The sequence below is a fragment of the Haemorhous mexicanus genome, chromosome 1, assembly GCF_027477595.1.
Source record: "Haemorhous mexicanus isolate bHaeMex1 chromosome 1, bHaeMex1.pri, whole genome shotgun sequence".
NCBI classification, from domain to species: domain Eukaryota; kingdom Metazoa; phylum Chordata; class Aves; order Passeriformes; family Fringillidae; genus Haemorhous; species Haemorhous mexicanus.
In genome coordinates this window covers 94,840,955-94,867,055 of record NC_082341.1, presented here as the reverse complement: position 1 = coordinate 94,867,055, position 26,101 = coordinate 94,840,955, and the positions used below count along the sequence as shown (strand labels likewise).

Here is a 26,101-nt window from a genome sequence, read left to right as displayed (position 1 = left end):
ATAAAGATGAAGAAATGAGGTAACAGAGCACAGCTCTTAGTGGTAAGAGAGAGGTTAGTTTGAGACCTACCCCATGTAAGAGAGATGCTGAATCCAAACATGGCCTCAGACCCTGAATCTGGGTCTTTCTGCTTCATTTGTAATCCTAAACATCAATGAGAAAAATGGGCCCTAAGCTTAGGTATTCTTGGCTACCTCTGCTATTCCTTCATCCCACTGGCACGTGACATTAGAGGGCATGAGCTGAACATCTCAGGCCTGTCCTACTGCTGGCACTTTCTGGGTACCTGGGGCTGTATTGGTGTCAATGCTTGGTGGACGCACAGCACATCCTTGTGGTCACTGTTCTAAGGTTACTGCTGAGGAGTGACTGCAGCACTGTAAGATCCCAGCCCTCTAGCACAGTGACTCTGTTGGACCAACTGTGCTGCTGTAATGGTGTCAGTAACTGTTTAATGTAAAATATTAAAGTACTTAGTCTTTATAAAAATAGTCTTATTTTTCCATTTCTGCTTTTCTCTCATTCATTGACAAGTTCCTCTATTGGCATAAATGATGTATTTTTCAGCCTTGTGGTTGATAAGCTGGATTCACCTCTTATACCCTAATGCAAAAATGACTGTTGCCATGATTTTGTTTTTTTTTTTAAATCAGGCCATTATAAAACAAATATTTTAAGATTAATTCTAGTTCATATTACACCACATTTCACACAGGAAGGAATTTTTTAACTCATCTGTGTAAATGAGCTAATTTGATGCATGAGAAGTTTTTATGTATATTTACTGTATTGTCATCTTGAGGTATCTTAAAATGAGACTAAAATAAATCTGGGCAGCTTGTTCACTGTGAAGAACTTAATTTACCAGTTTTTGTTATTGAAAATCATTTAACAGGAATTTTTTTTTTCATGCACCTTAAAATATTCAGAATTATTTAAGAAAATGCATGTCTGAGTGCATCTTTTCTTAAGGAGTTCTCAAATACTGTTTTAATACTGGTCCTTAGTATTTTCTTTCTCTGACTGGGCATCTGAAGTCTTAGTGTTTTTTTCAGTGAGTAATGCCTGAGGAGTTTCCAAGGTGATGATACTGATGGTATACATATTTTAATGCTAATGCCTGTTTGGAATCACCAACCTCTTTTTCTTTTTTTTTTTTTTTTTTGAATGTTCTTAAAACCAAAATTTAGCCTGTAATTGCCAGAAGTGGATTTAACATCTTTTAAGTAAATTTCCCTGCTTTTTTCAATAATTACAAATAATGACTCAGCAAGTACTGATAACAGCAATCACACACACCCCTAACAAGCAACCACAAAAGCTGCATCTGCTACTTTAGCTCTCTTTCAAGAGAAAGATAAAATGTAGAAATCCTCACATTTCTGATGAAAAATGAAGCTTTAAGATGCAGAGATTACAGCTTGCAGAGTTATTACAGTGAACCTCATAATCTCTGCCGGCTACCTTTTACTGACTTCAAGGACATTTGGTTCTGCATATAATCTTTCCAGAGCACACCAAGCACTGGGCAGGGAGTGCAGGACCATGAGCACCATGGCTTTATCTGGCAGTCGAGACCCTTCCCATCAATGTAAAATGTTACAGAAACAAAAAATTCAAAGCTTCTTGATTAGGAAATAGTAGACCACTTCACTGCTGGGAGAAAGAGAAAAAACATACATATTCTTGCCAACAGTGAATCATATGATAGTCATCACACTCACTTAAAGGAGGAGCTATGAAATGCTGTCATTCTTGCATGTTGTTTCAAGTTCATTTACTGGATCAACAGTTATATGCTCTGCTCAGAAATTCACTGACAAATATCCCGTGTACACTATCCCCTTCTGCAAGACAGAAACACAAGGAGCTTCATCTGACAAAGGCCTGAGGTGGAATGTCTTCAAGCTATGACTCCTACAGAATCAGTTAAGACAGACTGGAACCTGGTAGAGAAATAACCTGCTAGAATGTGTAACAAGCCCATAAATCATACTGCATGCTAATACTTAGCTTTGGATGGATGAGCTCTGGATTTTGCGTCTCAGCTGCCATATCCCAGCAGATAAATTTACCTGTCCAGGTCTTTTCATTTGTTCATACAACAACATAACCTCCCTCTCATCCAAAGATTTGGGGGATGCAATTATTAAAATTGATTTTTTTTAAATGTAAAAATGTTTTATTAGCCTTAGATTTACTAGAATGTAAAGCCTTACGAAATAGGAGAGAGGAAGTACTCACTTCTGATATGCTGATTTTTTGTACTGGAAAAAGGGAAAATTTTAAGCTGGCATAAATAAAACCCCATATTGTTCTGTTGAAAATATCTGGACTGTAGAATGCTTCCTTAAGAACTAATTTTCCTTTGTTCTACCTTAACTAAATACATTTTCCAGTTCAGTCACTGATGAGAAAAAGAGAACCATATTATTTCAGAGGCCTATTAATTACAACAAGCACTGTTCTCAAATGTTCCACATATTTGAATGAAATGGTGTAGAGCCCTGTGTTACTATGAAAATAATGATAATGATGCATCAGATATGAGAGGTAATTTGCTATCCTTGCTAACATTTCACTAAGCAATCCAAAGGCATGGCATCTAATTCTGCAGGAAAATAAGCTCTCCCAAGGTACAATGAGATACATTACGGAAGATCAACAGACCCCAGAAAAAAAACACAAGCTTTTTAGTGTATGAAGGCATGTGCAAACATAATGGATTTCCCTTGATGTACTGCTATCCATACATTCAGACCAGGGCAGACTGCTAATGCAATAATTCCCTTTGCTGCCTTGCCAGCAAGTCCCAGCATATAGCACTGCTGCAAATCTACCCACAGGGCTTCTGCTATCATTAGTGCTAAACGGCATCTGCAAAACACCAAAGAGAGGCAGGAATGCTGAGTTCTCCCTTTTCCATCCCTGTGTGTTTTGTGTCAGGTGGTGAGGCATGTGAAACAGCATGTGGCCATTTGCTTAATGGAGTTATCCAGTCTTTCCTAATCTCCTGCAGTAACAGAGAGCACTCTGTCACACGAGGAGAGCTCATCTTTCCAGTCAAAAATTACAGAAGGAACCCTTTATGAGTGTTTCTTCAGAAAGCAGAGCTCAAGTTCACTTTATGGAGGTGTTTATATTTTGTGTTAAACAATGATATAAAAGGTTTCATAAAAAGCAGCTGGCAAGGCTTCAGCACCATGCTTTGCATTTGTCTGGAAAGATGCAAATTGCTTGGGTGGCTAGTTACAGTAGCTGGTCCTGACTTTCAACTGCAATCCATCTATGCAAAGGCTCCATCTTTCAATTTGAAGCACCAGGTTCTCAGAGTCTCAGAGGAATGGAGAAAAATAGGATTTTAGAAATAAATATTGAACTACCTCCTACCAGCCTTACATTATTTAGCTCATTATTGAAGTTCATTGGCAGTGCTGCTATTTGGGCTACTTGTTTAATAAATTTCAATGTAATTTTTTCAGGTTGGTGTTCTTGGAAAAAACAATCTAAAATGGTAAATATTGACATCTGGGTCTCTTTTCTATCTGCAGTATCTTTAATGTTTTGGCAATCAACTTGCTACAGCAGCTTTCCAAAAACCTGGGAAACTATCTTAAATCTTATTTTTCTGCAATAGTTTTTTTGTAGTTTGAATCAGATTATTGACAGATGGAAGCAAACACTGCTGAATTCCTTCACTGAATCTGCATCTGATTTAAAAAAAAGAAAATTAAGTCTATTAGACGACTCCTTAGCAGAAAAGCACATGGTAGAGAAATGAGTCACCAAAGGATTAGCTCTGCAATTTAACACAGTCACATGAACTCGATGTTCTTTCTCCCTACTGTGAGCTGTGAAAGGTTTGGATCAGTGTCCTCTGTTAGGTCTGCTGAGCACACTAAAAATGCCACAGTCCTTCCTGGGTGCTGCTCACTGATGATCAGCAGGTGCCCATCACCACAGGGGCGACCTGCAGGAGTAATGGGCTCTGAGGTCTTCTCAGACCAGAGCAGGCAAAGCTACCAAATCAAACTCTCCCTTTCAGTTGTCGGCTAAGCCAGAGGACTCACCCTCACGCAGAGCAGGGCACGCTCACAAGACCCCATCTGCCAGCAGCGCTGAAGGCTGGGAAAAGATAAAAAAGGCTGAATGCCCGTGTCTTTGCAGCGTGAATATCGGCGCAGCTGAGGCAGAGAGAGCACTCCCCCGCGGTGACAGCAGCGCCCGCCTCGTCTCGCAGCGCGGCTTTTATCAGGCGCCAGCTCCTTCTCGAGAGGCTGGATTGCTCTCTTTGCCTTAGTCCCGTTTGAATGAGCCACTTGGTTCTAGCAGTGCATCATGAAAATCTCTTCATTGTTGGGTTAATCAGAATGAGAGAGGAGCTCATCTTTGCTGTGGGAAACATGAGGAAGATGCTGTGCTTCTCCTGAGAATCTGCATCCTGAGTAAGGTTTTGTTGCCATTTTCTCGCTGAGTACAGAGTGCTCTTGACAGAGGTTTCAAATCATAATCCAGTAAAACCAAATGGGCACAAAAAGTCCTCTGCATACGACACCTCTTGTGGCAGCCGGGAGCATCCCTGTCCCAGATGCTAAAGCTGTGGCTCACCATTACTTGGAAAAGGGCCCCTGTCCTCAGACTACCCACCGTGGCCAGGAGCTCATCTCACAAAGGCTCATGTACTGTGGGGACCAGGAGCAGAGCCTGCTGTGCAAGCCTAGGTCACGTCAGGTCAGCGGGAAGCTGTGCCTCGACAGCCGTCCCTGCTCACTGCACCGGGCTGGCTCCGACAGGGAGCCAGAGGAGCTATTCACCAAGGACAACAGCCTACGAAAAGAAAGCCCTTTGTCTGCTTAATGAGTCACTGAGACGAATCAATTTTTTTTTTTGTCCAAACACAGAATGCAGTATTTGTAACTTGTTTGTGCATTGTCTGGTTGAATGATTTTCAGCCCATTTGTTATTGCTCTGTGCCGGTGCTGTGCCCTGTCTATGGTGTTTGGCGGGTACTGGCAAAGCTCCCGAGCCCCGACTGCCTGAGACACTTTAACAGAAGCTTAACCAACAGGAAGCAATGAATTTTAAATAAGGATTTTCAGCCAAATAAATACGTATGAGGGGATTTGTGGAGCCTTTGGGATGCCGAACTGTCTGGCCATCATCTGAGCATTCTTGATTCCAAGAAGCAAAGCAACCTAAGGAAGCAGGACCTCAAATAAACACCTGCATTTCACACTTACTTTCTGGTCTCTTTCCTAAGCCATTACTCTCCACTTTGACCATATTCACATCTGCTCTATTTTTCCTGCTAACTAATTTCTCAGAGTAAGAATAAAGTTTAGTCTTACATGCCTACTGTATGATATCAAACACTTTCTAATTTTTCAGCCTATTTCTTTTCTTAAATACATCAGTGCATCAGCTTGTGTTTTTAAGACCAAAATAAATACACTGTAAAGAAATACATACAAAATAAATGCAAGCACAGTTAAAAATCATGCATATTAATAGTCCATTTCTGAATGAAAAATATATTGAGCATTTTATAGAAATAAGCCATGCCATATCTGGGTTGTAAGTGCATCCTCTTTTTGCAGAAAAAATCCAAATGGTAACAACCTAGCTGTGAATATTCGCTCAGCAGATATTTCACTACCCATGCAATAAAGTCACTACATCTTTCACTACAGCTATTTTGAAGTACTGTACTGACCTTTCTACCTCTGGCAGCAGACAGGGACTGCAGAATTTCTTTGTTTCGTTCCCCAGACTGTTGATCAATGCAGATTATTTGACATCTGCTACATGGACCCACAACCTGAAATTTTAGTTGAAGAAAGTTCATGGCTGTTTATCAAAGCAGTACAGCATTGAACAGTACAAGTTTCCAACCATCATAATACATTAAACACATACCTTTTGCATACATTTTCTGTGGTTTTTCAAGCTTTCATTATGTAAAAGGTCAAGTCTGTTCACCTAGTGTAGTAAGTCTACTCGCAAAAGTCTCACTGAATTTTTAATTCATTTTTTTTGTTTTTTTTAAGGAAAACTTTCTTAGAGACAGAGAGACAGAATCTGAGAAATACCAGACATTTATTTACATATTTGAATTTCCTGATGGCTTCCCTTCTTCTGTGGGTTAGCAGGGCTGCTTGCCCAAAGAACTGAATACAAAATTAGGCCAATGCCTCAGGATTCAACCCAAGGAGGATTTTCTTGGGACTGGGAAATGCACAACATATTTCTTATACGCATGGCGCTTTTAGATACTCAGAATGTAAAATACTTAAATATACAAGTTTACCTAATCAGAAGAAATAATTCATCCTCTATTCATCATCTATTACACATCATGCTAACATCATATGCAGTTGTTCTTAAAGCTAATTGTTTGAACTAAAGTATGTTTTTAAGGAAAAAAAAAACAAACAACCCTGCAACAAATTTCTTCTTAGAGCTTTAAAATGGAGAAGGATGACATATTGCACTTTCACTTAATACTGCATCCCTAACTTTAGCAAAGCTGTACATTACAGAAATAATGTCTTACAGTATCCCAGTATACACATTCTACTTTAGTAAAATGTGCCATAAATTTCAAGTAGGGCAAATAATTAAACTATACACTTCAAACATTTTACGTGCCGATATGAAGTGATATTTCAGGTTTTTGAGATGCATCTAGACTGCTTGTATAACTCTTCAGCGTAATCATCAACACCAAACATCAGCTCTTTTAGAAAATTATCTTCCACAGCTCTATTTTTTTTTAATTACAAGAACAAGACAGAGAAGGAAATATTTTTCCCTGCTTTACTTTGTTCAACAGCTTCTACCATTTTTGTTGTCATAAAGAAGCATTAACATAACTTCTACTGTTACTACATCGGTATCTGAAAAAGGATCTAGCAGAGATGGGAAAAGACAGTGAAAGTTACATAAGACTTTCTATTTTTGCCTTGTATTCCTAAAGTATATCAATGCCAGAAATAGGAATGCCTTTTATTTTGTAGTTTTACAGTAACTTATCAACAGGATCCTCAGCTGAACTCCCCAGTGTAACTCCAGCCTCCAACAAGCTATACACCATGGATTTTGTCCTTTTTGTTCCTCATTTCTTACTAATAGGAATTTTTCCTCAATTTTCTGTAACGTATATTGCAACTTACTGATCAAAGTACACATAAGAAAAGAGCAGATAAGCAATATTTTCCACCCTTGCTGAAAAAGTTTTTTACAGCATGCTGACTAGAAAAAAAAGAGTGATGCCTATCACATCCTCTAGATTTGACCTCAGTATTCCTGTCATTCACACTTAAATTATAATCTCTATAAAACAACAAATAAGCCACTTCCATATCCTAGGCAAAGCATCTTCAAATACATATTTCATATCTCTTGGCCAGACAAATTCAGCAGAACATTTAATACATGTGTGCATCATTCCCTTAGGTGTCATGTAGCTTTTACAGATTCTTTGTTGAGAGCTTTTCTTGAAAGAATGTATTTACAAACAAGGTCCGACTCTTCAGCATTTTCCTTACAGCACAAAGGACATTATGTTGTTAGCTATGAGCATACCAAAAAACCCTACCAGGCTAGAATTAGACACATGCCTTGAGTGAAGACTAGGATAAGATGCATACAACAGAGGGCAATAGACCATGACTGTTCACTTGTATTCATGTCCAGTCTTTGGCCATCAGTTGCTTGATTTGCAGTAACGTGAGGTTATATTTGGACTACTGTGCTAAACAGCAACAAGTATTCTCTGCTGACGTGCTGGCTAAATATGTTGTGCCCTAAACTTTGCCTCAAAAAAACTGATTATTATTCAGTTCAGATAGATAAAGATAAGAAATGCTATGAATTATGAAATTCAATAGAGGTGTGGAGAAATATGGCAAAACCTCTTAAATATATTGAAGTATGTTTGTCACGGGACACAACACTTTTTTTTGACCACACTTCATAAATTTCACCTGCACAAAGTGTGCTGCCCATATTCTTTGATTCAGGAATCAAAGTCTTGTAAAAATTGGTTTGTCTCCAGGCGTCAAAATGCTTTGTGATACCCTGGGGCATGGCCAAGAGAGAAAAGGTCACACCTGGAATTGCAGAGCACCTATTGAAATCTCAGCCCACTCCTCCTCTTCAAAGGACTCTGGTGCACTGATGACAATGTTGGCACGGAAACGTCGGATCAGTTCCTCTATTTCCAATGGCTCCTTCAATCTGTCTCACAGAGTTGACAGAGCAAAAGAAAAATTAAAATTATTAACTAATTTTGCACTAGACGTTTGTGCTGCAAGACTCTGGTGACTCATGTCATTGGCAAATGCTTCTCCAGAATAACCTGGACCAAGTTTTATTACAGAGGCTATGGAAATGGCACAAGGTACTCAACTGGAGTTTGTAACCTCTCAACCATAATATGTAACCCTCTAGGTGGCTTGTTCAGAGGTGTAACCTGGAACAATAGGTATGAAAACATGCAGACAGGTGATTGTGAACCATACATATGAGAAAATTCCCAAATTGTCATCACATGTAAGGCTAATGGTAACAAGTAAAAAAGATCTTTTTAGTTAGTAATCATTTGGCTTGTTAAATATTGTAAAAATAGAAGCTTCTAGCACCAAAGGCAAATAAAATTTTATTCTGCACATGCTGCAATGTCAGAAGGGACAAAACCAGTAGTTGCTGAAGGTGAAAAAGGCCAGTAAAATAATTTTATGAGAGATATATCCCTCATATTATTATTATTTGCCTTTGGGAGGCAGCAGATTGCATCCAACGATAGGTGTTTTAAAAAAAATTAATCTCTGTGTGGTGATATCTTCCCCTCTTTACAAGCATTTGAGCTGCCAGAGTGTAGATTTGTGTCAGTGTGGAGAATGTATATGAGACAGAAAGAGCAGCAGACTGCATACAAATATCAGAAATCTTGCTGCATCTTTGAATTGCCATTCTTCACTCTTCTAAAGGAGAACTTGAACAGTAGCAGAAAAAAAAAACCAAAAAAACAAAAAAATACTGTAAATTTGCCAGAGGGTTCTCTCAGTGCCACAGTTAGTGGAGAAGAAACTTCTTTTTGCATTAGCTGTTAAGGACATGAACCATTTTTGATACTCCATAAACAGTACTCTGACAACTTAGGGATATGACATCCTACAGCAGAGGCAGAAAGGCATTTCTGTCCCAAAAAAAAAAAAAAAGAAAGTGAGGACATACAGTTTAAAATGTATTTTAGTTAGAGAAAAAACATGCAAAATCAAAGTACAAGGAAAACTTCACGTCAAGCAGTCTTGGCCGAGGTGGCCTGTTAGGTGAAAAAAAGAGCTTGATTTTATTTTAAACAGTCTGGATCATCTTCTCTAGCAGACAAAACTGCATGAGGATAAACTGCCTGTGCAGACTTTCAGCCAGACCACAGAAGCCCAGCTCCACCAAGCCGCAGTGTTCACAAGGGCTCCAGCAGCCTGGGGGTAGAAGGTGGGATGAGAAGCTGCAAGGCTACAGGTTTTCCCTCGAGATCCCACAGTTAATCCCATGGCTGAGACAATTTGTAATGAATGCAGGAGGTAGGAGCCAACAGGAAGCACAGATTATGCCAGTGCTCACACAAAAAAGAAGGAAAATAGCAGTTACTTGTGAACACATTCAATTATGCTGCTCTGCTTCCCAGCTTTGCTGTGGGCTCTTGGAGTTTGGCTGCAGTTGAGCCTCTAGTTTTGACTGTGTTTTGCAAAATTTAAGTGCCTGACACCCGAGCCTGCACTGGGAGCATCAAAAGACCAGTAACCTCAGAGCTGGGCCTGCAGTGTCCTGAGACAGCTGCTGAAAAAAACTTCAAGCTTCTATTAATTTACTCCTTGCTGCTGGACTCGAAGACTGCAATGCTCTACCCAACCTCTCTGCCTTCAACCCACTCGGGCTCACATCCAGAATACCTCACCCCTCTTGCACCTCCCCCAGCCCTCAGAAATGCTTATAATTACTTGGCAACATGTATCTGAGTAAATTTCCATTATTTCTTCTCCCACAAAACATGCATTGGTTGGATTTAGTGGCAGGTACCTTCATCCTGCAAATCCTAACACGGACCTGTTTTGAAAATCAGTGTAATGTGCCAAAGTCAGCCGAGGTGCTTTGGATTTTCACAGCAGTGGGCTCTGCAATGAAGAATGCATTGCCTATATTTAACAGGCAAACTTGAAAATTAATATTTATATCCTCAGGGTTACAGTTCTAACAAAAACATTCGAGCATTAGGCCAGGCCACAGGGATTTCCATGGAGGTGACCTGTAATGGAAACAGCAGAGAGACAAATGTCTACAGGTACATGAGCCCTCCAACAGTATGCTGGATTCTAATTTTTAATTGAATTGCTGTTTCTGTTTTTGATCATCTCTCAAGAGCCAAGTGCAAACTGGAAGACTAGTTTTTACTTATAGAAGATACAAAGTGAAATTATAAAAACTTGATTGAAAGTTGAAATAGCTTTGTAAAATTTAGCAGGTTTCATTTAAGCAAAACCAAACTCAAATGCCAAGAAGCTAAAGAATACTTTCTAAAAACCCTCCAATATTTAATAAAGACACCTAAGTGCAGTTCTTAAAAGTACATTGGATAGTTCAATATTTGGAAAGTCCATACTCCAACATTTAGTAAAATTGCAGAATGAGGATGCTGTGTAGCTGAATTTATTTCTCCAGCACCCAGAGAAGGCAATGCATGGCAAACGGAAGACATTTCCAAGTCACACTGCAGAGTGGGAAGCCAGATGCTTCTCAGTCACCATTGCAGCTCTGGTCACATCTGGAGTTTCCTTTGAGGAAAAGGAGATTACAAGCCTAGTTGTGCTGGAAGATATTAGGCATAAAACCAATGTATCATCTGATTTTGAATGTCTTACTAAAGTTCATTTTTCTCCTTTGTCCTCACTTGCTGCTTCTTACTCATCATATTTACACTCAAATCCCATATCTGGAAAGTTCCACACTGTCTTATCATGGAAAAAGCCCAACCTGAGTAAGGGATACCTGCAAGAAGTGCCCTCCCAAGGAGATGTAACCCAGCCCGTCAAGCCTCACAAGAAGACATGAATTGTCACTGAGAAAGGCTAGTCACAACACTGAGAGATTGACTGCTTCAAACCTTTTCTACACATATTTCCCATGATATTCTAAAATTGCCCAGCTGTCTTCTCCTGAAGAAGGAAAATCCTCAGACACTGCAAGCTCCAGTGGTCTTGGTGATGCTTCATTCAGTCAGTGGATTTAAATCCTGAAGCAGATATACAGATACATATATCCTCTTCTACTCAAAGCAGGAATTTTAAATGCAGGAGGTGTGTTTGGTGGGTGACTAAGAGAAGAGAAGATGACTCCAGGAAGAAGCAAGAGAGAAGTTTTAAGAGACAGGAAAAGAGGACTCAGATACAAATGCTGGGGTCTGGGATACATAGACATAATGGAGGACTTGAAGGAAGACTTTTTGTGGAATTTGAACATTTCCTAGTTATATTCAAGAAACAAAAATTTCCTGTAGTCAGTATATGAAAATTTGTTTGGTAATGGGTTTATCTTTGAACTATGGACTGACTCAGTGTTTCATTTGCTACTTCTATCTCCCACTTTTGTATAAGTAAAGCCAAATTAAATTAGGAATTAAAATTATTCCAGTCCTGAAAATACTTTCAAAGTACTCCTGTTGTGCATATTTACTCTAAATCTTAATAATTCCCATGGGAGAGAAATAGTTCAGCCAGACTTTGTATTTTTACCTGCCAGACAATTTATGTTGAGAGAACCCTTTTATCCTTGTTCTTCTGACAAACAGAAGTTGGCTGGTTCTCAATATCTTTCCACCAAATCATTTGACAAAAATTTCATTTACATTTTCCTAAAGATGACTGGTAGACAGATGATGCTCAGGCATTTAATAAAAATTTTCAGAAATCATAAAATAATTAGTAATTATAGCAGTTTAGTAGCTATATATTTTTTGAATGTTGAAAAGTAACTATCTCTACATTTCTACATAAAAAACCTATATTGGCATCTTATGGCAAGATTCTGGAATCCAAGATCACTGAAAGACATTTGGAGACAGAACAATCTTACCTTGCAGAAATGTGTTCTTTCAGCTGCAGAATGCTTGCAACATTTATCAGGAGGTATTGTGCTTCATTCACAAGAGAGAGTGAGATGTTTGTAGCAGATGACAGACCTAAAAAAAAAAAAATCAATCCAACATTCTAAAATTATAATAAAAATTAGTAATTTCACTTCATCTTTGCTTTGACCTCTTACTCATTCTCATTACTAGTTTATTCATTTGATTCCAGGCACTAAGGAAATATTCCAAGGATGCCCTTAAACCTGCAAATGATAATGATGCAATGCAGTTAGAAACTGAGATAAAGGTGAGGTTTTACCAAATTTGTAAAATAGTTTAGAGCCATATCTATAAATTTTTAATATTCTTTCAATTATTTCTGTAATGAAATTTAGTGTCTGAATAAATTCTTTGATTCTTCACAATCATTTTTCTAAACGGTCTCTAAGTTTCCAAACAAAATCATGGTCATGATGATAACTTCTCCATACTGGTGCATCTGTACATTTTCATCAAATTTAACAAGTAGAAGGGCAGCAAAAAATCAGTTTGGTATGAACATAACAACTAGATCTATACTGGATAACTCTTTCAGCCTTTATCAGGGTACCTATATACTCAGTGTGAAGTCCATGAGCCTGATTTTTATATGAGGAATCACAAATATTTTTAAGGATGACAACATACCTTTTGTATTTTTCTGATGTGACTTGCTTTTCGTGTCTGAACTTTGCCTTATCAAGCGACACGGACGACCAAGAAACATAGAGAGCCAGCTAGCAATTCTTTCTCCACAGTCATACGTTTTTACCCTATTACAAGAAGGGAGGAAGTTTAAATTTGATTGCCCAAACATTAATTTGCAAAACAGAAGTCAAATTGTGAAGATGTTTATTCTGCATCCTTCAATATGAAGTACAGAATCCATACTGTCTGATATGAAGCTTTGCATGACTCTAACTCCCCTCTTTCCTCAAGTTTACTCCTTTCCTATTGAAGTTGACTTTCACAAGTTCCAATTTAGTTTAGTATGGAAAATTACTGTGGAATAAAGGATTAATCATAACACTGAAGACACTGACTCTTAAGTACAATAAGTGTCTGCCTGTATAACAATATTACAATACAGTACTATGAAATAGTCACACTCTGTACTTTTTACTAGAAACAGAGAGGAATGATCTGAGTTCAATTTAAGACTGCTCTGCTGCGTGTAATTTTTAATGATCCCATCAGGTACAATGATGTTACTTCTCTAATTTAAATCATGTTTGTACTAACATTTCATATTAAAACATGGCTCCACTAACAAAGGCCAAGCATCTCTCTAAAGATGATTTCCATTACTTGTAAAATGTCTAGTGAGATATGCAAGCTGGCAATAAAATTTCCTTCTTTACCTGGATGTAATCTTTCCTAGAGGGACTTTGAAATCATCTCTCTCAATCCAAGAAGGCCACTGAAAATGGATGTTGTTTGACATTAGATTACTCAGCCCTGACTAAACTTAAAGTCAATCTTCCAAAATTCAGGCATCTAGTTTAAATTAGTTGTCTGGGTTTCACTCACAGATAATGGAAAGAAGTAAGAAGTTCCCATCTATATTAGACCTCAGGATGGGATGACTCTCACTGTGGGAATGTTCAACTCTCTACTGATCACATAAAGAGATTTGACTGATACCTAAGTTTAAATGTAAGAGCAATGTGACTTCTTATGCTGACCTAGGGAGGATTCCTGTAGCAAGGAAAGTGAAGTAGTTGTGTTCCTATGCTCACCTTGATGTCCTATCCAGCCAAAGTTCATCTGCATGGAAACCATCTGCTTTGTGAAACAAGAAAACAGCTACTCACAGCAAAAGGTGCTAAACCCCAGGACTGAGAGGAAATTGCCTTGGTTTACAAAGTGGTCTGTCGTGTTCAACTGAATTTCACAGGTACAAAGCCAGAGGAAGTGAAACCAAGGAGATTTTATAGTCCTGCATGGATCTGGTATCTTTTCAGCGCTTGTTCTGAATTTTGAATTATGGTGCAGCTCTGCATCCCTCTCCCTGCTCAGAGTGGATAGATGTCAACCACAGCTGCATCTAGCCAGTGATGCCCTAGAACCGGAATGAGTATGAGATGAGATGCAGGCACCGTGTCAAGAAAGAGGCCAAAAGGTGAGTGTCCACATGAGATTTCACAGTCTAAACTGTGTTAGGGAGAAGGCTGCTAATGAGAACACATGAATCTTCCATGATAACAGTGCAGGTGAAAGAAATTCCTCCAATATTTTTTTCCATCTTCTCAGAGGTTCTAGGGGTGTTTAAAATCTCTCCTGAGCCAATTGCCTCTGGCAGCCTGATGGAAATTAATACTGTATAAATCAGGAAGAAAGTTTTGCCCTCTCTTTATACATTTATTGTTTTGAGTCACAGTGGCTGAGTTAGACTCACCCCATTCTTGGTATTTCATCAAATGCCACTGTGCAGTTCTTGTATTCTAAAACATGTGTTTTCAAATTGCTTTTCCTTATCGTCAGACCATTTTCTGAGCAAGTACCATCATCTCTTCAAGGTCTTAGTCAAAGTCATTCTGTTGTAGCTCAATTCTACTTGTTTTCTGCTTGTGTTTATTTTTGTGGAGTATAACTTTACATCTGTCAGCATTACATTTCATTTGGCACATGTCAGGCAATTTATAAAGGAGAGCCTATTTCTCTCTGATTTCACCTGCTGTTTGCCTTGAGTTCCCCACTCATCTTTCTATTATGTCATTTAGCTTCAGTGCATTACAACTGGTCCCTCTAGCAGGGTAATTTACAGAACAAGAAACAAGGACAGATGAAGTCTGAATATTGATCTCATGGGATATAATACAACAGGCTCAATTCACCTTGTTCTTAACTACACCTTTGTCTTCTACCACTGCTACACTTCCCTTGATCTCTTTGATATTGCAGCCTGTCAAAGAGGAGGTTGTGTCCCTGCTTATTTCGGTAGAGCAGCAACCTTGAGCATTTTGGATCTTCTACAGCATCAATCCTATCAGCATTAGCTTCTACTTTCATCATTTATGTCACTGGTAGACATTGTACCTGAAAGCCAGGTCCCTCTGATGTGAGCAGCACATGGTGATGGACAGCCCCTGCTGGGATGAAGGCTAACACTGATGAATTGCTTCAGAAGGGAAATTTGGGCTCATTAAACTTCCATGGCTACTGCGAAATTAAACTTCCTCACATGACTGCTTGCGGATTCTACATCATGTACTTTTCTCAGTTATCTCAGTCTAAATTCAGAGTAAGCCAATAGAACTGCATGAAATAACTGCATCAGAGCACAGAACTAATAAATAGAAAATTCATTCACTAGGCATTTCTTTTGAATAAAAGCCTTTTAACAAAGACTTTTGGCCCCACTGCTCACCTTAGACATGTTGCAGAAAAGACCCCTGACCTCAAATCACCTCCTGTCCTCTTGCAAAGCGCTGTTTTTCTCATTATTTTTGGCCCTGGAGGCTCTTCTGCTGAAACACTGTAAACTGGCATCAATGGCTATTGGGTGTCTGAGCAGTTTCAGAGCCTCATCAGTGTTGTTGACTCATCCTGCCTTACTTCCTATCTTGTTTATTTGCTAGTCACAGTCCACTCCTTGCAATTTGCTTTCACAACCCCTTTCTTGTTCATTCTGTTCTTTCCTTCCTTTACAGAACTCTAAGAAGTTTCACATGAAAACTTCCAATTTGATACAATAAAAATGACACAGTCAGTTACATGAAAGAGAAGCTACAATAAACAGTATGGCAACAAATTTTATGCACACAGAGAGAACGATAACTCAGGCTGTTTTATAGCCTGTAATAGATGGGCTTACCATGGGGAGGCTAGGGATGAGTCAACACTAAGGGAAGTGGGACAGATGGTTAAAACAAATGACTCTTGGGTGGGTTCCACTACCTGAGGAAAATACACTTCTGAGGAAAAGATCCTCTTTATCATCTGAATAGCTAGTAGAAAAGAAGGAGAAAATAATTTTCTGCATGGCTCCATGGGGAAATTGCCAGGTCTTCTGCTGGTTTGTTTATGCGCTACTCAGAAAAGCAAATGTAGAGGGCTACAAAGAATTAGTATACCTTGGTGAAAGGAAGACATAAATCTTTAAGTGGCTCTTTTAGTTGGACTTACCAAGAGACTCATTGAAAAGAAACATAGTAGATAATGCAAATTGTGCTTTAGGAAGGCACTCGATACACTGCCACTCAGAAAACTTAATGAGACGGTGGGAAGTTCTTAGAAAATATGATGAATAAACACTTACATTTACGGATAGGAAATAATATTATTCCTAATCTTATATTCACTGAAGTGGTATGTCTCTTGATTAGAATTAATGCTATTTAACTTACATACCTGCAGTTAAGATCATTAAGGGGACACTGAACAACATGGGTTGTCAAAAAAAAATTAAAAAGTGTTGTAAATATGGAAAGCTGTTTATAACTTTAGAAGGTTCTAGCAATTTTGAATCCATGCAGTATGAAATGGGCAAAGCTGCTAACATCATCACTATTAAATGTGGGAACTGAATTCAAGTCCTGCTGAGAACCCCAATTGACATGTGGAGGTAACTGGGGACACCTCCTTTTCTCATGCTTGAAGCAAGTAAATAGAAAGATCTCACTCATTCAAGTGAGGGCAAAGTCAGTTTACTGTACTGTCCTTCCTCTCCTTTTGTCATGTTTTAAAATTTTTTACTGTTTTCTATCAGACATGCTGGGCATGCCAACTTACTCATTTAAATAGGACCACAGTCCTGGTCCACTAATCATTCATTGCTTTTCACCATTTTTTCAAGGACTTCTGTCTATGTGTTCATCTGTTCATATCCTGAATGCCACTACAGTGATTTTCAGCTTCAGTACCTCTCTGCTCTCCCTTACCTGTGTGAACAGACTTTACTCTCACAGATCACAGCCTCTTTTCCAGTATTGTCTTCTAGTGGCACAGATATTGGGTCCATGCCTAGGCGGGAATACAGAAAGTCATATTTCAATTAAAAAAAAAAAAAAGAAGAATGATAGGATCATGAAAAAATGTTCCTATTTTTGCTCCTTTCACAGTCACGGCAGCCTCATAAACAGCAAATAAAAACATATTTTTTCTTTTTGCTAGAATTATATTCTCTGCCAGCAGGTGGCTCCAAATGATAAAACAAAGCACAAAGGCTGCATATGACCTTGGTACTTAAAGCATATTTAAAAAATACACAATTTCAGCTTTGAGTAATTTCCTTCTCTGTTTATCTCAGGCAACAAAACTGGCACGGAATTATGGCCTCAGTCACAGTTTCTGTTGAAAGGGTGGCTTCTCTGACAAGTCAGGAGATGATGTTAAACACTGTCATGTTGTAGTAGAGGGATTGAGTGATCTGAAAGATGAAAGAGGGAGGAGGGGGGGGAAGAAGAAAAGAGGCACAGTCTGTTCAAAAAAAGAAATATATTGTGAGACAAAACTACAATAAACAAGACAAAATGTATGGAAAACTACAAATGAAACAATTATTCCCATCTATTAATCTCCAAGTTTAAACCAGACGAGGAATCCCTGGTAATGATCTATCTTAACTTCTCCCACATTTTTCTTATCTTGAACAGAATGAGACAAGGAGATGGAAAGAGTACTGTAGTTTGCTAGAAACAAAAAGAAAAGCTGTACTACTTTCCTTTCTGTTAATTGAAAACAATAATCTTAAATGAAGAACAAAGCTTTTTACTGTGTGGCTGCAATGAATCCAGCTTTTCCTTTACATTGCAACATATATTCACCAAAACTCTGACACCCCCCCCCCCATTTCCCAGAATTATAACTACATATTTTGATATCATACAATATTGTAAACCAAATAAGAATCATGCTCTACCAGCTCTGTGATACAGTGAAATCAAGTTGGCTTATTTTCTTCGGCAGAATAATGAAATGTAGTTCAGATTCATTATAACATGACTATCGACTCTGTTTCATGCATCTTTTGCAAAATAGAAAGTGGTCTACTTCTTCTTTGGTTAATTATGTTAGTACATGTCATAAGTGAAGACAGAGGGGGAAAAGTTGGGTTCACTTAAGAAAATAATACATGTAAAAAATGCTTTGAACTACCCTGTAACAACCTGAAAAAAAAGCCAATGTTATTATCTTATCAACTAGAACTCTTGGGCTTTGAAACAATTAAATATTAGAATCATTCCTTCTGGAAAAGATGAGTGTGAAATATTTTGTCCTGCATGCACTCTTAACTGTTACATCTTCCAAATACTTTCTAAGAAAGGCATACTCACAAAATTTCTTAAAATAGAATTTCAGGGCTTTAAAAAGGCTTTTATACACCAGCAAGTGTATCACATTTTTATTGAACAGTACACATTTTACAGTGATGTTTAGGTCAGTTAAACATTGTTAATTACAATTTTATTCTGTCTTTAAGGCAAAAAAATAAAGTAGAATATTGCCAGTTACTAAAGTGCAAAAGCTGTCATTTTCCATGGTAAATTGCTTGATAATGAAATTCACAGATGTGCTCACAGTATTAATATAAAAAATTCTTATCGTTATAGCTCCTATTTTCAGTCAATGAGGAAAATTAGAGATCTGTTATTTCAATAGACTGAAATATAAACCATTCATGTATATTCTTTCATCAGTGTATGCACTTAAATCCCATTATTTTTATTGGCAGTAACACATGACTATTTGAAGGCACAATAAACTCCAAGTGCAATTAGCTGCTCAGTTTTGCTAGCATCTTTCTACTCCAATATTTTAAGGTGCCTCCTCGACACTCAGAATTTCTCCCACTGTGCAGTGACAAACTAATGCTCAACTTGCCAGAGTAAAATTGTTAGCTAAAATGGAAAGAGAGAAAATAGTCTTTTCCAGAAATGTATTCTCAGCTGAATTCTGTTTGTCTACATGTTTGTGTAGGTCAGGAACAAGTGCAATGTAATCTGTGCTCCCACATATTTGATGGAAGAGGACAAGGAGATTTCCCTTGATTCTCACTTCAGTAATAGGGTTTTTGGAAATGAAGGCACTTGCTCCTGCCCACCTTTCAGTTACTGGGAGTCAAACCTCTAATAATTTCATTCAAGACACATAAAATTCTTTCTCTACATGAGGGCTGATTTAGAGTTAGGTACACTGATTTTCTCTAAGAGGTTATGTGATAGCAGGGCTTTGTTACACTTTGAACAGTAAACAAAATAGGGAATGCCTGTTAACAACTTCATAGCCTAAGCAAATAATTCTGACAAAATTAATAAATGCAGTTTCTCAAAACTAAAATGTCACTCCCTCTGCTGAAAGCAACAGAGCCAGTGAGAGAGTATGCACAAGCCCTTCCTCTCCCTCTGCCCTCACTTAACCACTTAGTCAGAGATCCGGGAAACACCTGGAGCTCCCCAGCTGCCGTGCAAGCCAACTAATTTTGAAGGCATGCCAGGCAAAGATCCTAAGCCTTCAGGCAGGTTTTGGCTCGTGTAGAGCCCCTCTCTGCCATCCTTGCTACCCACAGTGGATGGGTGGCACGATTGCACAGCTGGGTCGGTCAGACAGCAAGTTCTGCCCATCCACAGCTGGGGCTACAGAGACACTCAACGTTGCAGGGGTTGAACAATCCTGAAAGGGTGTCTCGGCACATGGAGAATTCAGCAAAAGGTGTTAGAGTAGTTACGGTCACACTAAATCATGCTGACAAACTTCTCTTGGACAGAGAAGACAGAGAATATTAAGCCACGTTGAAATAAAATAGCCATAAACAAATTTTCCGCTAATGAAAAGTTCTAGAGGGAGAGGAACACGTGTGCCTGGAGGGGAAGAGAGAACACACTCATTATGTTTTAAAAGTGGCACAGATAAAGTATTCACCATACTCTAACAGTGTAACAGCAAAACGCTCTTAAAAACCAGTGTGTACTCCAGCTACGTGGGATCCGGCTCTCTCGGCTTCAGGCACTTACCAGGGGCCCCTATTCCAGCAGCACGCTTGCCTTAGGCTCTCTCTTTCGGAGAGAGACACCTCCAGCCAGCAAAGCACGCCCGGGCGGAGGTGTGTGCCGCAGGCAGCGCTGCCAGCGGGAAAAGCGCGGGTAGCAGCGGAGCTGGCCGGGAAAACACTGCGGGTACGGCTCCTTGCAGAGGCGGGGCAGGGCCGGACTGCGCTGTCACCGTCAGCTGGAGCGCTGGGCCTGCACAGTCACCGAAGCAAGGGCATGGCAGAAATGGAAAGAACAGAGAAACTCAGCACAGCGACTGTGAGGGCAGAGGGAGGAGAGATGGAGGGAACAAAGCCCAGCTTGGAAAGATGCATGCGGCTGTGGCCGAGCAAAGGCGGTTTGGGTGGGTGGCCTTCCATGTGCACGAAGGAGCGGAGCAGGAGGAGACCTGGAGGCGGCTGTCAGTCACCAGGCCAAGAGCGGCGGATCTGAAATAGCATCGGCCACCGACACAGGCAGCCAAGGTTCTGAGCTTCAGAACAACCAGCCTGGCTCAGGTGAGCTCCACTGCTCCCACCACATAGATCACTGCTCACAGGCTGAGCTTTGGAACAACCAGCCTGGCACAAGTGAGTTCCACTGCTCCCACCACATGGATCACTGCTCACAGGCTGAGCTTTGGACCAGCCAGCCTGGCACAAGTGAGTTCCACTGCTCCCACCACAAGGATCACTGCTCACAGGCTGAGCTGTGGAACAACCAGCCTGGCTCAAGTGGGATCCACTGCTCCCCACCACATGGATCACTGCTCACAGGCTGCATGCAGCTGCAGGTCCTACATTCTCAGCCAGCTACAGACAGGCTGGAGGTGTGGTGACAAAAGCAGCAGGGATTAAAGTGGGATTTGCGAGGAAAGAGTCAATTTATTAAATTAAATTTGGCTGCCATGAAATGATTTAAGTGGAAGACATAACACTGACCCATGTTTGTGAAGGGATAAAAGAAAAAGATTAAAAATTTAACACCAACAAACAAATAATGGATTTAGTCTGCAGGTAAGAAGAAAGAAAACATAATAAATATTGAAACAACTTCCTACAGATTTATCTGCTCAGCCTTACCCTGCTGGTTTGTATGTGCTCCCATCATTGTGCCATCTTAGGAGCAGTAAGCTCTGGAATAGACTCCCCAAGGAAAAGACTCCCATTATCTCACTGTCAAGAATTTTAAAAAATGCCACAGGTTGCAAGACTAAAAAACAGCAGGAGTACTAGAAAAGAGGCCCCAGATCACCTCATGGGCTAGGACTTTGGTAGCTAGAGTCATTATACAAAGAATAAAATGACTCCATTCTTACACACTGGCTGTACCAAAGCAGGCTTGTAAATAAATGGCAATGACATTCCTGTTAGAGCATGCTGATCAATTACTTCTGGGTAGAAAAATGATCAATGGACTTGGACAATCATTTCCGTGTGGAAATGGTTCTCACTTTCATTGGAAGGAAGGCAAATGGTAGTGAAAACTTCAAAAAAACCACACAGTAAAATGTAGAATTTGAAGGCAAATTTCACCCTGGCACTAACTGTGGCAAGAGATTGGAAATCTCAGTGTGAAATGGGTGCCTTGACTGTCATTTTTGTCTGGGAAAACTTCCTCCAGACTCCCCGAAGTATGACAGGTCTTACTGACAGGTGTTATTGACAGGTGAACATACTAATGGGTAGGCACTTGTCTGAACAAGTGCTAGCAAGGAAAAAAAATGAAGAACAGACTCAGAATGGTCAGCAAGGAAGAGAGATGGTAAGGAAATAAATCTCTAGAAATAATTAGTTCTGAAGCACTTGATAATTTAAAAGTTGTGGGAGAAGGCTGTCTGTGCAGCTGTACTACAGAAATTTGAGGTGCAAGGTGCTCCATGTAAAATTGAAATGAATTAAAGATAGATTTTCAAGGAATTAGTACAGAGGAAAGAGGAGAAAGCAGCAGTGTATGTGTGTGAGCAAGTCTGGAATCCCTAAGAAGAGACTAGCTTGTGTTTGGGATTGGAAACCGAAAATAGCAAATAGAAAATTAGTGGAAGTATCAAAATGTACATTTGAGAAACCTATTTCAGACAAAAAGAATCAACAAGTCAGACCTAATTCCATGGAGAGTGCTCAGACAGTTGGAGATGACAGCAACCGTAATGTACACACAGAAAGGAGACTGTGGATACAGATCCACTTATATGGCTTTCTAAAAAAGGGTGAAAAATCTGAAGATAGGTTCCCTTGTTTTGCTCTGGCTGCTGAAAATGTGGGCATGTGCATTATTAGTGGTTAAGACATTATGGGCTGAGTAAATGTTGGAACCCAAGGAAATGATGAACACCATTCAGACACATGCAAACTCAGCATTAGTAATGACTTCTGTGGAATTCAAACCCATCCCAGTGTTCAGTGGCAAAGGCACTGTTATGAAAATAAATAATTTTCATCCCTGAGTAGTAAAGGGCTTTCTGTAACACTTTACATATTTTTTCCTTTTTTTCCCCCCAGCAGTGAATAAAAAGGATTTTGATAATTCCCAGGAAGCTCAAACATCATAAAGTATTTGCCTGCTAGTGCAAGTATTTAATTGAGTTAAATAATGTCTGGTCCTTACTTTAATTCATACTAATTTCCACTGAAGACTTTACCCTTCTAATCCCACAGATGTAAGGAGGAAGAGAGATACAAAATGGGAAGGTTTTTGTTCAAGGTGTTTAATGTTTACACTTCTATTCCTTTACCTTTGCAGCATTAACAATCCCTTCAGGCTATGGGACTTCGTGCTATGGAGAGACATCCAGTCAGTAAATTTCCACATCTGTCTGTTCCTTTCTCCATCCTGGAGCATTCCCTTTATAATTGCACATAGGGAGTCACTGTCTACTCTCTGCCTGCCCAACAATAAGTTAGGAAGCCCCCCAGTGCTGCTTCTAACAGGCTGGGCTTCATTGCCCACAGCTGGCACAGAACTTGTCCCTGTCACAAGTAAGTCACAAGTAAGCATGCACAGCATTCAGTAGTTTGGTGGCAGCATGCAGGTGTCCCTGCCTAGAAATCTGACACCAATAAAGAAGGGAAGGAAAGGATATTGTTTACTAACCTTCTGCCTGAATGACCATAATTTTTTGCTTCAGATCAATTGAGGGGTTCACAAGACACAACCTTGGCTCCTGCTTCTGAGTCATGCAGACTCCATTCTGGTTTACAACCATCCAGTTTCGGTCATACAGCAAACCCTGGTTTCCTACTGGCCATTCTGTAACCTGGGAAAGCATTAGGAGGGGGTAAATGGGTTTAAAAAATGTTTGCTTCATTAATAGATTCATGCTGAAAAGAAAAGAGAGGGAAAAGAATCCATTCATCAAAGATAAAGATACCACTGCACAAAGCTGACCAAAAAAAAAAAATTACTCAAATTTGTTACATATTATCATACAGTTTAATAGAGCTATAAGAATAAACAATCTCCAAAACACTCTGAAAACTGTCTTCAGTTTTATACTCATCCATTTTTAGGACCTATTCCTCCAGAAATTTTCATTTAACTTACAAAGCACAGAAATTTTATGAACTAAGGCAAAACCAAACAAACAGCAGGAAAACTGTGAAATTCAAAATTCTGAAAAAAATTGTTTTTCATAAAATGGAACCACTTTATCAATTAATCCATTTGAGAAAATCTCTGCCACTGAAACTTCTGGTTTTGCTGGGAGAATAATAGTTTCTTTAAATTCCCTTACAACAAAGCACATTGTCTTCTTTGCTCTCTGTTCTTCCATTATGTCTATAACAGCCTTTACATTGAATAGCCCATACAAGAATATTGTCCTTGCTTTCACATACATTTTTCTGGTGAAAAGAACATCTGTTTCTGATGCTACACAGATGGTAATCTTGAAATCCAAAAAGAGAGCAATTTTAGTAATGCCTTTGGGTGACATTAATATCTGCTTTCTTCTCCAGAATGTTAAAATATTAATACCATTCTTGTAATATAAAGCTGGCCACTAACATATTCTTCAGCTCGCGTATGCTTCCTAGTCACAGTTGAATAGGGAGAAAAGTTTACAGCTGAACTTTGTTGAATTCTTATAGAAAAGCTGAGCACATCTCACATGAATTAGTTGACAAAAGACTTCAGCAAAACCCTATTGAGTAAAAGGTACGTCAAGCACAGCCTGATGCTATGAAGAACAGCATGTCTGGAAGCACTGGTTAGATTAATTAAAAATCCCATTTTTGTTTATCATATGATTAACCCAAAAATTGACAGAAGCTAAAATATCTCATTCTTGTAAACTTTTCCTGTTTTTATAGAAGCCTGCAGCAGCAGTTTGACACTGACTGCCTGACTATAGAAAGCTAAGGGCAGGCATGGTAGAGCTGAAAACTTAAAGCATCAAAGCTGAAATAAAAATAATTTCACCAGAGTGCAACCAACTATACTGAATACAGAAAATAGAAAAATAAAAATTAGATGAAGAAACATGTTCTATCAACTCACTTGATTTATAATGGTATTTGGCATTTTTTTATGCAACTGTGGATGAAAGTTCCATGATAAATAGAAATTTTAGGTCTGACAGTGTCGTCTGAAATCCCATTATCCAAGTACCTCAAACTGTCAGCACCTCAGCTATGTGAACCTTTGCCCTGTATTTTTTAGGAGAGGAATCAGCCCAAAGACTGCAATATCAGCTGAAGAACACACTTTTGTTCTTAGTGGAAATTATTCTTTGGAGAGACCCGCATTTTTGGTTATCCTGTATAATTAGACTACAAAATGCATTTGAACAGCTGGTGACCATCTGAGAGCTGCAAGAATTTCCTGCTAACAAATCTCCCTTCCAAAAAAGAAGATCATTAATTGGTAATACATCCTCCCATGAATCCAACAGATCTCTACAGGATTTGATAGATATAGAGAGCAGAATGAACTAAAATAGCAGAAAAATGGAAGGAGACCACAAAGTTTCTCAGTTCCCTATTGCAACATTCAGTTGTTTTGGTTCCACTTCAGGACAGCAATCTTATTCAGGAAAAAGCTTAAGCATTTGCATACCCTTCACTGAAGGCAAGAGGCTTTATGAGCAAAATAAAACTTCTCTTTAATCAGAGCTTCAGGTAGTTCTTGCATGCTGAAGGGCATTAAAGGGTAAGCCCAGCTAACTAGCTAGCAGATATTTGGAAATTATCAACACCTTCCACTCAAGATACCTCTGACAGGTTCAAAATAATGGCAACTAACTCCATGCTTCATTTATACCACAAATGTGATGCAGCCCATGACTACAGGTCCTCAACCCATTTTTCCCTCTTCCTCTGGATTTTTGCCATTGTGGTGAGAGTCACACACTGTGCCCTGCAGTGAGTATCTATCCTGTCATGCATGTTCTCTGTGCACTATCAGGTGCCCAACTCCCTCTCCACTTTTCAGCTCACTGTATTGCACATGTTGCTAGGACCCTGGTAAAGGAAGTTGGAACAGCAAAATAACTGTGGCTTGCCTTGAATGGAGAGTCACAGACGGCTCTGAACAGCCAGAGCTGGTTGGCTGCTAATACTGACACTGGAGATGAGCAAGGAAGAGCACATTCATTTCTTCTCTCAGCACTTAGGCCTGTGCAGAGCATATCCTGCCCTTACTTCAAAGGGGCTGAAGGGATTGTTAAAGAAAGTAAAATAGAGCAGGTTAGCATACTTGGTAGTGAGCAGTAGTGCATTATATAGCCTGTAATATGATTCCCTGAAGTTGCCTGGCCATCTCTGGCTACTGGGACAAATTAAAAGTGGGAGGACAGAAGGAAAGCATGGAGTGCATGGTTTTAGATAGATAGCTGATTGACACCAGCAGAAACCTTCATTCCAAGCATGGCAGATGATGACGCATACCAGGATCATTCCATTTATGGTCTCCTCTACCTGTCATGAGGATCATTGCATAATACAGCCAGTACTTGGTATTATCCCA

At 39.3% G+C, this 26,101-nt stretch overlaps 1 protein-coding gene across 2 annotated transcripts in view; it reads right to left on the bottom strand.

The window, feature by feature from the left end:
• MOCOS (molybdenum cofactor sulfurase) overlaps nt 1–26,101 on the bottom strand; it is a 210,133-nt gene that overhangs the window by 5,002 nt on the left and 179,030 nt on the right. The window contains exons 9-15 of one of the 2 annotated variants that reach the window (XR_009487894.1): nt 23,231–23,393; nt 17,051–17,132; nt 12,816–12,940; nt 12,134–12,239; nt 8,113–8,239; nt 5,715–5,819; nt 1,726–1,848 (exon numbers count right to left, since the gene is read on the bottom strand). Coding sequence is in view for 1 of the 2 variants with exons in the window: in XM_059856631.1 (XP_059712614.1) it covers nt 5,715–5,819; nt 8,113–8,239; nt 12,134–12,239; nt 12,816–12,940; nt 17,051–17,132; nt 23,231–23,393 (708 nt within the window). In the remaining variant the exon portion in view is untranslated. The remainder of the gene's footprint in view (nt 1–1,725; nt 1,849–5,714; nt 5,820–8,112; nt 8,240–12,133; nt 12,240–12,815; nt 12,941–17,050; nt 17,133–23,230; nt 23,394–26,101) is intronic. The other variant, XM_059856631.1, reaches the window with a different exon arrangement.